This window comes from Pistacia vera, unplaced genomic scaffold, assembly GCF_008641045.1.
Source record: "Pistacia vera cultivar Batoury unplaced genomic scaffold, PisVer_v2 Contig40, whole genome shotgun sequence".
NCBI lineage: Eukaryota > Viridiplantae > Streptophyta > Magnoliopsida > Sapindales > Anacardiaceae > Pistacia > Pistacia vera.
Genome location: NW_022196224.1, coordinates 2,777,093 through 2,789,393, shown reverse-complemented (window position 1 = coordinate 2,789,393; position 12,301 = coordinate 2,777,093). Strand labels below are relative to the sequence as shown.

Below are 12,301 nucleotides of genomic sequence, written 5' to 3'. Positions count from 1 at the left end.
ATGGTGATTTGTTGGTTAAATTAAATGTAGAAATGGGGCCACAAGAAAAGAATATGAAGTATAGAAATGGGATGTGATGATGTGTTAGTTGTAATACCTTAAAATGACCACACAAGAGAATAAAATAGTATACCTTTTTTTTAATGCAAAGTGAAGTGAAGTGAATGATATATCATCAAATTTACATAATTGACATCACCATTCAAACTTTAATGTTATAGTGACCAGCATCACTTGTGGACCCTATTTCACTACACATACATCCTTTTCTTCCTACACCCACCCATTTTATTATTTATCTATTCAAATTATTTAACCATTCACATTTGAAATAACTTAAAAAATGTGAGCTCTTTTCAACCTAACCCTTGTATAAACAGATATAACTTAAAAAATCAATTAAATAATTAGTAAAATATAATTAAATATTTGAAATAATTTAAAAATAAAGCAGTAAAAGGTGACGGGTGAATGAGATTTGAGAAAAGACAAATGACATTGAAAAGACAAAAATTGGTAAAAAAAAATTAAAAGTAAAAGGGGGCAGAAATAGAAATAGAAACAGAAGGGTTTGGGAAGACAGACACACACAGTTACTTTCTCGAGAAAGCCGGGGAAAAAGAACTTTGGGAGTCGTGACTCAGTGACGCAATGTCAAATAAAAAGTGTGGTCTACCTTTCAAGGGGGGGTGATTTCGTCATATAAATTTTAAAGGGCTGTTTCGTTATTTACAGAGAAAACGAAGGGTATCAGTTGTGTGAAGGATGATGTTTAGAAGCCCAAGATTCAAGGACTGTTTAGAAGCCCAAGATTCAAGGACGAAAGATCCACATAGGGATTTGAGTGAGTGAGTGAGTGAATTGCATTTCGTATTTCAGAATTTTCGTAATTTATTTAATAATAAATATATACATGTACGGACAATCTTTGAATCTCTCACTATGACTATGCTTTTTACTTATTTTTAATCCTTGATTTTCTAAACATAGACTATGATTTATATATATATATATATATATATATTTTAAAAGGCCATCTTTATTTTAAAACATTGGTTAATTAATTATATCTGTGTGACTAAATTGTTTCATAGAGACTCTTGAGTGTATTACTCAAGAGGTTCTGAGTTTAAATTTTTCCTCAAGTACTAACAGTAATAGGGGTAATTACTGAAACTCTAAAGTTCTTATTTAGTCATTAGTTTAAGGGTTTCGGATAATTAATTAATATATACGTAAATTAGTCTTGACACTATCATTCAAAAAAAGAAGGAAACCAAAACATTGACTAATTTAATTAAATAGATAGATATATGGTTTCTTATATTGGGAAGTTGGCACTAGATATAAAATAATTATCTCACAAAATTGGTTTTGTAAATTGTTATACCTAATTGATCTTAACTTGAAGAGTTTTAGTATGAACATAATACTAAATATAAACCCTAACAAAAACCAATTTAAAATGTTACCATAATCACTAGGCGAATTGTTGGTGGCATGCAGCATGTGAAGACCACAATGATATCTACTTAAATTAATTAATTGCAATTATTAATATTAATACGCCCACCTGACTTGTGGAATGCGAAACCCCACCTAATTGTTTATTTTTCTATGTATATTATTCCTAAATTATCTATTTATATTAAGAAAAAATTAGGGATCATTTTATTTGTCGGTAAAGGCGTATCATTCTGTTTCACATCTTTTTTCTGCAAAAATCTCACATGATATTGATACCTATCAAAATTATCTAATTAATGTAACAGCTTCCGAATTTTTGTTCTTTTCTCCGAATTCTAAGCGAAAGCAACCAAAACAAATTATTTGCCTAATTTCAAATGAGGAAACTTATTGAATGACCCAGATGCCTATTTATTATACATTTTAACCCATTTTATTTTGAATTTATATTATTTTATAGACTTTATGGGTCAAAGATGCATACAATTGATCGCCATCAAGTATGTATATTATATATATATGATGTTACTATCATACTTTTGTTGTTTGTTGATTTATGTTAAAACACAAATCAACTTCGTAATTTCATCTCTTATTATATTTAACCAGAAACAATGACTTAAAATTTTTAATTGATTTTACTGCTAGTTTGACTAATTAATTACAAAATGGATAATACTACATCTACAATCCAATATCGCAATCTTAATGTGACAGTTCGTAATAGATCACGCCGGTTTAACAACGGATCCCACCTGGGTAGACGCAAGGTATTTAACTTTTCTAATTTACATCACTGGATAGCTATTTTCTCTTATCTGTAAAGTAACGATATATTATTTATCTTCCTTTATAGTCAAATCACTATTTGATATTCCTCTTCCATGTATATTCAAATTTCAAATATATATAAACTTAAATAATCAACTTATAAAAGCCCATTTATTCATTCTAAATATTAATTCAGCAAATGTAATTTTTTTTTTTTTTTTTTTTTTTTTTTTTGACCAGTTATATCATAAGTATTAATAGACTGTAATGTGCATTTGTAATAGGCCTTGTTGTTTTCACATCTCTTTCAGAGAGAAGGGTGACATGACAATAAGACAATTGAACCCATAGATGGCACTTTCCAGGACAAGACAGTGAAAAAAAAAAAAAAAAAATGAAACGGTTTCTTGTTTGGAAAATTTACAGTAAAATTAAATTAGTTTTTATAAAACTCTAATTTAGAAATCATATGACGATTTGATACTTCTAGTTTAAATGGGGATTTAACAACTTACAGGGGGTTAACGTTCCGTTAAGGTAACATCATTCTTGAAGGTTTGTAACGGTTAAGTTGTATTGGATAATTGAGATCCATAATAATTAGGTCTTTATCATTGCAGCTATATATAGTTGCTTTATGACAAGATTTTCTTTTCTCTTCGATTAATGACATGCCAAACTTTTTTATCACCCCAACTCATCACTCCAGTTAATGGTTGCCACGTAACCTCAAATTTACCCATACTAATAAGTGACTGGCCCCACCTTTTTAAGTCAACCAAAATTTGGATGTATTGGTTTCCGCTCCGCTTATTGCTTTCCATTCATTATAATAATAAAAATTAATGATCGAATCGTATATCTTACAACCATCTTAATATAATGATTTAAAGATTTTAATTTAGAGAATTGCTACCTTACAAGAACAAATCACAATGGATTACACAGATAATTATCACCCTTGATCTTCATTATTTCTTTTTTTTTTTTTTCTTTGTTTTTTTCTCTCTCACCCTACTTTTAACCCTCTTTTGTATAGATTTTTTAAGGATAATATTTTTTCTTTAATTTATGGGCAGATTGTTAGATTTTGGAGGAAAATGAGATCATATAATCATGATTACCAATTTCAGATGTGTTTTAGAAAGAAAAAAAAGGAATAAATGTGATAGAGAAAAAGGGAAATGTAACCTTAAAATAACCTAGAGTAAAGAATGTTTGCTTCGTTTATTGAATTCTTTGGTTTAAAGTTTAAACTACTTTATGGCACTTATCATATTTGTGGTTTACCTAAAACATTAAGCTTGTGAGGTATTTTAAGTCTCAAGGATTAGTTAGGTACGCACAAGATTACAAAACACTTTGGTTTAAAAAAAAAAAAAAAAAAGTGAATGATTATAACCACGACTGAGTGGCCAAATAATCAATTATGATTTTTAAATATTACTGAAGAGGTTTTGAGTTTGATTTACTTCAACCCCTAATATGGATGGCCACTAGAGACTTATTCGATTGTTAAATTCAATGATCCGAAAGATAATTAACGTGTGTACAAATGAGCTCATACCTTGGTCAACCAAAAAAATATATAAAATGAAATGATTGTAATATAAGCAAGCAAAGAATGAAACCATAACAAGACTTTCAAGTCAATGAATATTAATTTTGTATGAGTTGGTGGGACATGGGGGAGGGGACCCTTTGCATCTACTTACCCAAATCTTCCACTAGTTGGAACTTGATAAAAGTAAAAACATTCACACATTTTCCATGACAACGACCATTTCTATTTTAATTTAATTAATTAAGTTTCACAAATCAAAACATCTTATCTTAATATTCTCATTATTCAATTTTTAAATAATAAAAAAAAACTTAATTATGTGATGATGACATAGGCCACATTTTATCATATACTCCCTGTTGTTAAATAAATGGACGGACCATTCAATCCATTTTTCTTTTTATTTTTTTGTCAGGATTGGGCTGCCTTTCATTCCTTCATCTTGTGGTCCGGATCGATTTGAGTTGCCCATTAGTCATATTTTGTTTGTTTATTTATTACTATATAGTAATAATAAATAAAAAAACAATACCAAATGGAATGCATTATTTGTGACAGTCAGGTATAAGTACATGTAAATCTGATAATAAATTCTCATGTACCAAAATCTGCCCTCCTAGTCTTAACACCTATTCAACTGCCCACTCCTTTTGTTGTTTTATAAACTTTAAATCAACCATAAAATTATTAATTTTAAAATCTGGACACCCTTTTTTTTGTTTCAATAAATTGTGGAGCAGCTAGCATTTAAGTCAAATAGTTATCCAATAATCAATTAAAAGGGGGAAACGTTTTCCTATGCCATAGAATTTTCTCTCTAATTAAACATTAATAGCGGATTATAATAACCTTATGATTAATCCATAATGACAATAATTCCCATATTTTAAGTAAACTTTAGTTACTTTTATCACTAAATATTGTACACTTTCTTAGAAATTTATGTATAAATATAACTTAAACTTAACCCCAAAAAGATAAAAAAAAAAAAATATATAATATAAAATTAAAAATATAAAATTAAAAATTAAAAATAAAAATAAAATAGTAATAAAAATAAATATAAAAATTTAAAAAAAAAAAAAAAAAAAAAAAAAATAAAAAAAAGTAAAAATAAAAAAAAAAAGAAAAAAAAAAACCAAAAAAAAAAAAAAAAAAAAAAAATACTTAAACTTGAAGGGAGTTTTTTGTAATTAACTTAGAGTAGATATAGTATATTAGCCCTTTAATTTGTGACAACTCAGACATGTCAAATTTTTATTATGAGTGACAGGACTACCCAGATTTTATGCACCGCTCTGAACAAACTTCATTAAATTATTATTCCAAATATATATGGATTTATGTTTGTAATAAAGTATTCTTATATTAATTTAAATAAGTTTAATTAAAAAAATGAAAAAGAAAAGATTTTTCATGTAATAATTATATTTGAAATTAGGAAATGAAGTACTTAAACATTCTAATTGACGTGTGGGGTAGTGTAAGAGTAACGGTAACAGTAAGATTAGGGGGATCTGGATATGCAGCAAAAAGAAGCCACGTGTTGGTCACATAATAATGATATTTTATTAAGGAAAAAACGTACAGTCCTAACAATTAGACTTTTATTTTTTCTGTGTGTTTAAGAACACAGAGGATCAGCCAATCAAAATCAACCAGAAGTATCAATTCCTAATCTCGTAAATATCTCCAACTTTTGATGTCATTTATTATCTCCTTAACCTCATCCTTTCCACAGTTTCATTTGGGTCCCACTGTTGTCTGCTCTGTTGGATTAACCAATTAATCACTACTTGATTAGGAATTTCTACAATCTTTTTTTAACACTAAATTAATTACTCTTCATTAACACTAACAAACTCCTTTTACATTTTTTCTAATTTCGAATAAAATATATTTATATTTCTAGATATTCGAATATTTAATTTTAGTAGATTAATAATATCTATACCAAAAGCAAGAAAGGTGGAGAGAATCAAGAAATTCCCATTTCTAAATAAAATCTCAAAAACCAAGAAAAAAAATATGTATATATAAATGGAAAAAAAGAGAAGAGAGAAGTGAAGAAAAAGCAGAGAATAAAAAGAGACCGGATGTTGACAAATTTCATGTCACTGTTCTTAGAAGGTCGTTTGTTTGTGTGAAGATTTCTTATCTGGGATCTCTCTCTTTCTCTCTAAAAAACAAACACAGAACTCACTCTCTCTCTACAAATTTTAATTAAAAATAATTTTAACTCTTTTTGTGTTAAGAGAGAAAGAGAGAGAGAGAGAGAGAGTGGCCCAGCAGATCAAAATCTCCTCCTAGATGACGATCTAAGCTTTTTCAATGGTGTTGAGAAAATACCCACTTTCTTGTTTATTGTATAATTATTGTTTTTTCAGCTTTATCTTGGGTTGATAGTGTTCACTTTGGACTCAATTTGTTTTACATCATGTTGAGTTTCTCCTCAATTCATTGAATCTATGGTGGATTCTTCAAGGAGGGGTGATTAGAGGATGTGGGTCTGAGGTAAATTTTATTTTTATTTTTATTTTTTATTCTTATTTTACTTTATACTTCAATTAATTTAACACTATATATAACTTACTATTTATTATTATTTTTTTTTTCTGATGATTTGGGTTTATGCATTTATCTATCACTGCAGCTTAATACACTTACCTTATTGTTATTTTAATCTTATATAATTGGTTAATTCTATTATTTTTGGTTTCTGGATTGGTTTGATGATAATTCGATTTGATGGGTGATTTTAGTTTTTAGTAAGGTAAAGTTTGGTTGTTTATATTTGCTATCATGTCATTGGTTTAGATTGCAGTTGCATAGGATCCGTTCTATTAACATTTGTTAACAATTTAACATCTTTTTTTTGTTTTTTTTTTTTGTTTTGTCTTGATAGAGTCGTTTTTTTGGGGTAATTGTCTTGATATAGTCGTTGATAAAGTAGAATTGATCTTTTTGATAATTGGGTTTCTTAATTTTCCAGTTTGTTTGCAATTCTGTGAAATACAGTCTCTAATGTGGATTTCTAGACATGTAAAGATATATGCGGATATAATGGTGTTCTAGGTTATAGTTTACAAGTAGTTCCCAATTGTATGTGTGTGATTCTGATAGCAGTGGTCAAGATGTTCCTACACCAATTCTTGTGTTCATTTTAGCTTCAAAGGAAGTGAAGAGATTGCTGATGTGTGAATTCCTTGGTCTAATAGCGATATATAATAGAATATAATTTGGTCTTGTTGGGCACACTTGCTGGCCATACCCTTCTAAGCAAATGAAAGTTATATTATGGTTTTTCTGACTCCTTTTATATGATTTGATTTATGTCTTGTCATCAAACCATACACCCAACAACATAAGGTTCTTGAAATCATTGTGCCTGTCGTGCCACTTCAGAATAGTTGCTTGGATTGCTGGTGACTTCCCTGGTCAACAGGAAAATGAATGCTAGTTCTCTGACTTGCATTTCATTGAATTTGTTTTTAATGAAGTTATAATAATTTTTCCATGTCAGCTAAATTATATCATTTCATATTTAATAAGTATAATTTTTCATACTTTCAAGGGTGCCGAGCAGATCTAGTTGTGTTCCTGATGAACTAGATGAAATGAAAGTAAGCCTTGCCATTCATGGCCTGATTGAGTTTTTAATGGTGGGGAATTCATAAGTGTGGGCCATTAGTTAATGCAAGTATCTAACATTATCTTACAACAGACTAGGTATGTTGGATGTGTGTGTGCACACAATGCATGATTAGGAATAACTAAAATCCTTTAAGGAAACTTGCTATTTCCCACAAGTTCTTGATTATTCTCCATAAAACAAGTCACGTGGAGATTAGAATGAGCAGTTTTACTAATTAAATTCTTTTGGAGAAGCTAATTATTTTATAGCCTACTAATTTTAAGCACTTCTTTTATTGATTTGTGTTATATTTGACATGTTAATACTTCTTAACTGATTGCAGGAATGGGAACAAAAGTCCAGTGTAAAAGCTATTTGCCAGGATATTACCCAATGAGGGATCTTAATCAGGAATCTAACAGTTGTAGCTGGCCATCTTATTATGGAGATAAAACGTTGACAAATGGGCAGTATTACAGTGGTTTCTTGCCTAGGGCTGCTGCAGAGGCATATTCTGGGTATGAAAAAAATTTAGTTAGGCAGACAATGCTTCAGCACGAGGCCGTTTTCAAGAAACAGGTATGTCTATTCCCACTATTTTTCCCTGATCATATGATTTTTATTACGACTATAGGATGCATGGTGTGATTTTAATGTATAATGGTCTTGCCCTGATAGGGTTTAATCAAAGTCAGTTTGACCCTTTTTCTGATTATGTATTTGCTTTACTTTCTTGACATATGCATGTATTTGAATTCTCTGTCATCATCCAGGTGTTTGAACTTCATCGGTTATACCAAATACAAAGGGACTTGATGGATGAAGTAAAAAGGAAAGAACAACATAAGCATCGGATACCTGTCGAGACATCATATTCGGCGAGCCCCTTGACCTCGCAAATTACATCTGAAGATGCTCGGAAATGGCATATCCCCAGCTTCCCTTTAGCGAACTCTGTTGTTGCAAGACCATCAATTTCAGGTGTTGAAGACATTCATTCTCCTTTAAGTTCCATGAAAGGAAGCTGTACACAAGCTGTTCCCTTACCTTTCCAAAATGGTGGTAGTTCAAAGGATGTTGAGCTTCTGGAGTCCAGACCCACGAAGGTCAGGAGAAAGATGATTGATCTTCAACTTCCAGCTGATGAATACATCGACACTGAAGATGGGGAACAGTTCAGGGATGAAACAATATCTGGCTCTTCGAGTTATCTTCCCAATGGAAATCATAAAATCACATCTAATAGTGGTGTCAAGCTGTTTGCTGGTGATGGGGAGAAGTCTGGTTGCCAGCAAAATGCTTCAAGATCTGATTCATATTTAAGAAGCACAAACAGTTTAGCTGACTTAAATGAGCCTATTCCAGTTGAAGAGACAAATACTTCTGCTTATTTTGATCTTCTGAGCCATGCCTCCTGTAATGGGGAAATTAAAGGTCATGAACTGTCTACTAAAACAATGCCACAGCTTCAAGGTTTGCCTAAGGATTTTTCTCTGAACTCCCATCATGTAAGCAATAATGGGACCCCAAACAACAGATATATAGAGATTGAAAATGGTAGAAGCTGGTTTTCTAATGTGATAGAAACAGGTACCCCCCCCCCCCTCTTTTTTCCTTGAAGTTCCAACAATTTTTTTGGTCATCATTCAGATTTAGCATCATCCCAACTTTTTTTTTGCTTTGGACATAAAATGCATACCCAGATTGCTATTTGATATTTTGTTCCATGGGAGTGGAAGACAATCATATATAAATTTATAGTTGGCAAAAAGAAAAAAAAATTCTGTTTTGTTCTTTTCTTTCGCTTACAGACAAGCTCATATGCGCTGTCATGCCATGTAATAAGTGCATTAGAAGGCTGTCGTGGCTTTCATTTATCTGGAAAAATATCTACTGAGATCTTTGTCTGTCTTGAGTTTTCTGCATTTATATCCTTTAAGATTGTTCAGTTTAGTTCTGATGTCTTTATGTGGTTGCTGTTCTCAGGGCCCACTAAAAGTAACCTGATGTCTGTTTCTCAAGGTCTTCAATATGAGAAGTCATCTATATCTTCCCAGTCAACACAGGGTCTACTTAACAAAGCTCATGAACCTCCTGTTTTTTTGCTAACTGATCAAACCAAGGTGGATCCATGGAGAGAGAGGACAATTCGTGGTTTTGAAATTTCTGAAAGAAACCATTCCAACAATAACCATCCCGAATCTGGTGTAGCTTCTAATATACCCAGTTCCTATTCAGTTGCTTCATCTTCTGATTTGTTCAACTCTTGGCCTCACTCAGTTTCAGCTTGGGAAAAGCCTTGTGGTAGCTTAAACCAGAAGTCAATGTCAGTCCAGACACACCCATATTTGAATTCATCTGGTACCTTGAGTAGGAGTCCTCAGACTGCTGCTCAGACATATGGGATTTTTGGAGACAGGTGGAATCTTAACAGCAATCCAAGACCAAACTCAAGTGTTGAAGGTGAATTGCCTAACCGGAATGGTTTTTACTATGGGTCCTCATCAGGATCCAAGGAACATATGGTTCTAGCCCCTTCAGTCAGTTATAATCATCTGAACTATGGCCATGAAAATAATGTTGCCTCTGAGCGTGTCATCAACCATGGTTCTGCAAAGTTCTACAAAGGTTCAAGTAGCGTGGATATGAAGTCTGCACAAGATGGTAACTTGAATGTGGTGCTTTCTAACAGCTCACAAGAGGCAGTTCCCCGCCAAAGCCTTGAATTGAAAGATGGAGGAAGGAAGAATGAGGACTATCTTGCCGTGCTGCCTTGGTTAAGAGCTAAGTCCTCTTGTAAGCATGAGGCGACCGGTTCTGAGAGGGATTTGAATGTTGGGGACTTGAGTTTTTTGCGGCCTTCTTTGAATCAGTCAGTGAATAAAAATGAACCTGGAAATAACCAAATATTTACTCAGAATTTGAAGTCAGGTTCAGATTCCAATAATATTGAGGCCAGTAGGGTTGAAAGAAGTGAATTCTTGAGTGATAGGAAAATTCTTGGGTTTCCCCTTTTTGAAAAGTCTCATACTTCTAAGAATGATTCTTCATCTCTCACCTCCCCTTCTGTGTGCATCCCTCCTCCATCTGTAGTTGAAGTGGAAAATAATAGGAAAAATAGAGTGCTTGATATTAACTTGCCTTGTGATACTGCTGTTGCTGACTTGAGCCAAGAGATTGCTGATGATGAACTGGTCATAGAGAAGAAACCAGAAGCGAAGGTTGCCAGTTTCAGACATCACATTGATCTGAACTCATGTGTGAGTGAGGATGAAGCTTCATTGATGCCAACTGTTCTGAGCACTGCTGTGAAGACTGGAGGGATTGATTTGGAAGCCCCAATAGATCTTGAGACTGAGGACGATGTCATGCATGGAGCAGAAAATCCACAAAAGTCACAGGAAGCACCTGTAGAATTTCTGCAACCAAAAACTGAACTGTTGCAGGATGAACTTGTCAGAGGAGCGGCTGAGGCAATAGTTTCCATCTCATCATCTGGTCCTTATGATCATTTGGATGATGCCACTTGTAATTCATCTGAAGCTTCTGTGAAGGACCCTCTTAATTGGTTTGTGGAGATACTTGAGATAGTTTCATCTTGTGTAGATGATCTTGAAAGCAAGTTGGATGCTGTTTGGAGAGGCAGAGATGGCGAGACTAATGAGGAATCGTTATCGGAAGAAATTGATTACTTTGAGTCCATGACATTGAAATTGACAGAGACAAAGGAAGAAGATTACATGCCCAAGCCCCTGGTTCCAGAAGACTTCAAAGTGGAAGAAGCAGGAACCACCTTATTACCAAATCGGACTCGAAAGGGCCAGGCAAGAAGAGGGAGGCAGCGGAGGGACTTCCAAAGGGACATCCTTCCAGGCCTTGCTTCTTTATCAAGGCATGAGGTGACAGAAGACCTTCAGACATTTGGAGGACTGATGAGAGCAACTGGTCACACGTGGCACTCAGGATTGACAAGAAGGAACTCCACTAGAAGTGGGTGTGCAAGGGGGAGGCGGCGGTCTGTAGTAAGTCCCTCTCCTGTTGTGATAGCTGGCACTTGCACTCCATTGATGCCACAACTTACTAATATTGAAGTGGGACTGGACGATAGAAGCCTAACAGGGTGGGGGAAAACAACTAGACGACCTCGCCGGCAAAGATGCCCTGCAGGTAATCTGCCTCTCCCGATGGCGTAATATGGGAAGTTGGCTTTTGTTTTAGTAGTTGAGCATTTTATAGAGGGAAGTAGGGAGTTGTTTCTATGGGTTTTGGGGAGTGAGGTTATTGTGAGGCATGGGGATTGTCTTTGTACATTTCATAGCCCATAATTTGGGTTCCCTTAATTATCTTGTCTTTGGATGGTTACCAACTTTGTATTATTCATAAATAATGTTGCATGATTTCTTCAGGGATATATACCAACTTTGTTTTTTTAGGAATGATCTCTGATTTAGAAGTAATTTGTTCATAGTATTAGCTGTTTCTGGTCGACCACTTGGTCCAAGGCCAAGGGGACCCTGTTAATATATAAAAGACAGAGATTGAGTACCAATTTGAATGTATAATAGCACCATACCTCTAACGTTAATTAATGTGAAGGAGGTGAAATTTGAAGCTTATGGAAACATTAATCTTCTTCTTCTTCAAAATATGCAATTGATGTGAACGTTCTCCAATCCAAACAAAGTAGCATATATTAACAGATGTTATCCAATCTTTTGATTACTAATAAATTCAAATGTTAGATTTACCAGGGATGAATGACAAAGTACTACTGCAGATGATTTTCCTAGTAATAAATGATCAAGCGGCTGAAACCTGAAAACCTATAATTTGCGTGGGTCCAAGTGTGTACATAACACAGGCAA

General features: G+C 33.2%; 1 protein-coding gene across 1 annotated transcript; it reads left to right on the top strand.

The window, feature by feature from the left end:
* Positions 1-5,947: 5,947 nt before the first annotated feature.
* On the top strand, positions 5,948-11,903 carry LOC116141638. The gene is made up of 4 exons (XM_031427121.1): positions 5,948-6,316; positions 7,780-8,015; positions 8,210-9,026; positions 9,423-11,903. The coding sequence occupies exons 2-4, from the start codon at positions 7,782-7,784 to the stop codon at positions 11,627-11,629; spliced, it is 3,258 nt and encodes a 1,085-aa protein (XP_031282981.1). The 5' UTR covers positions 5,948-6,316; positions 7,780-7,781; the 3' UTR covers positions 11,630-11,903.
* Positions 11,904-12,301: the final 398 nt, after the last annotated feature.

Bases quoted from the DNA above. Each gene is read 5' to 3' on its own strand.
- LOC116141638 (XM_031427121.1), top strand. From the start codon at position 7,782: ATGGGAACAAAAGTCCAGTGTAAAAGCTATTTGCCAGGATATTACCCA. The intron at 8,016-8,209 runs GTATGTCTATTC...GTCATCATCCAG, and splicing joins AGGCCGTTTTCAAGAAACAG to GTGTTTGAACTTCATCGGTT. The intron at 9,027-9,422 runs GTACCCCCCCCC...TGCTGTTCTCAG, and splicing joins TTCTAATGTGATAGAAACAG to GGCCCACTAAAAGTAACCTG.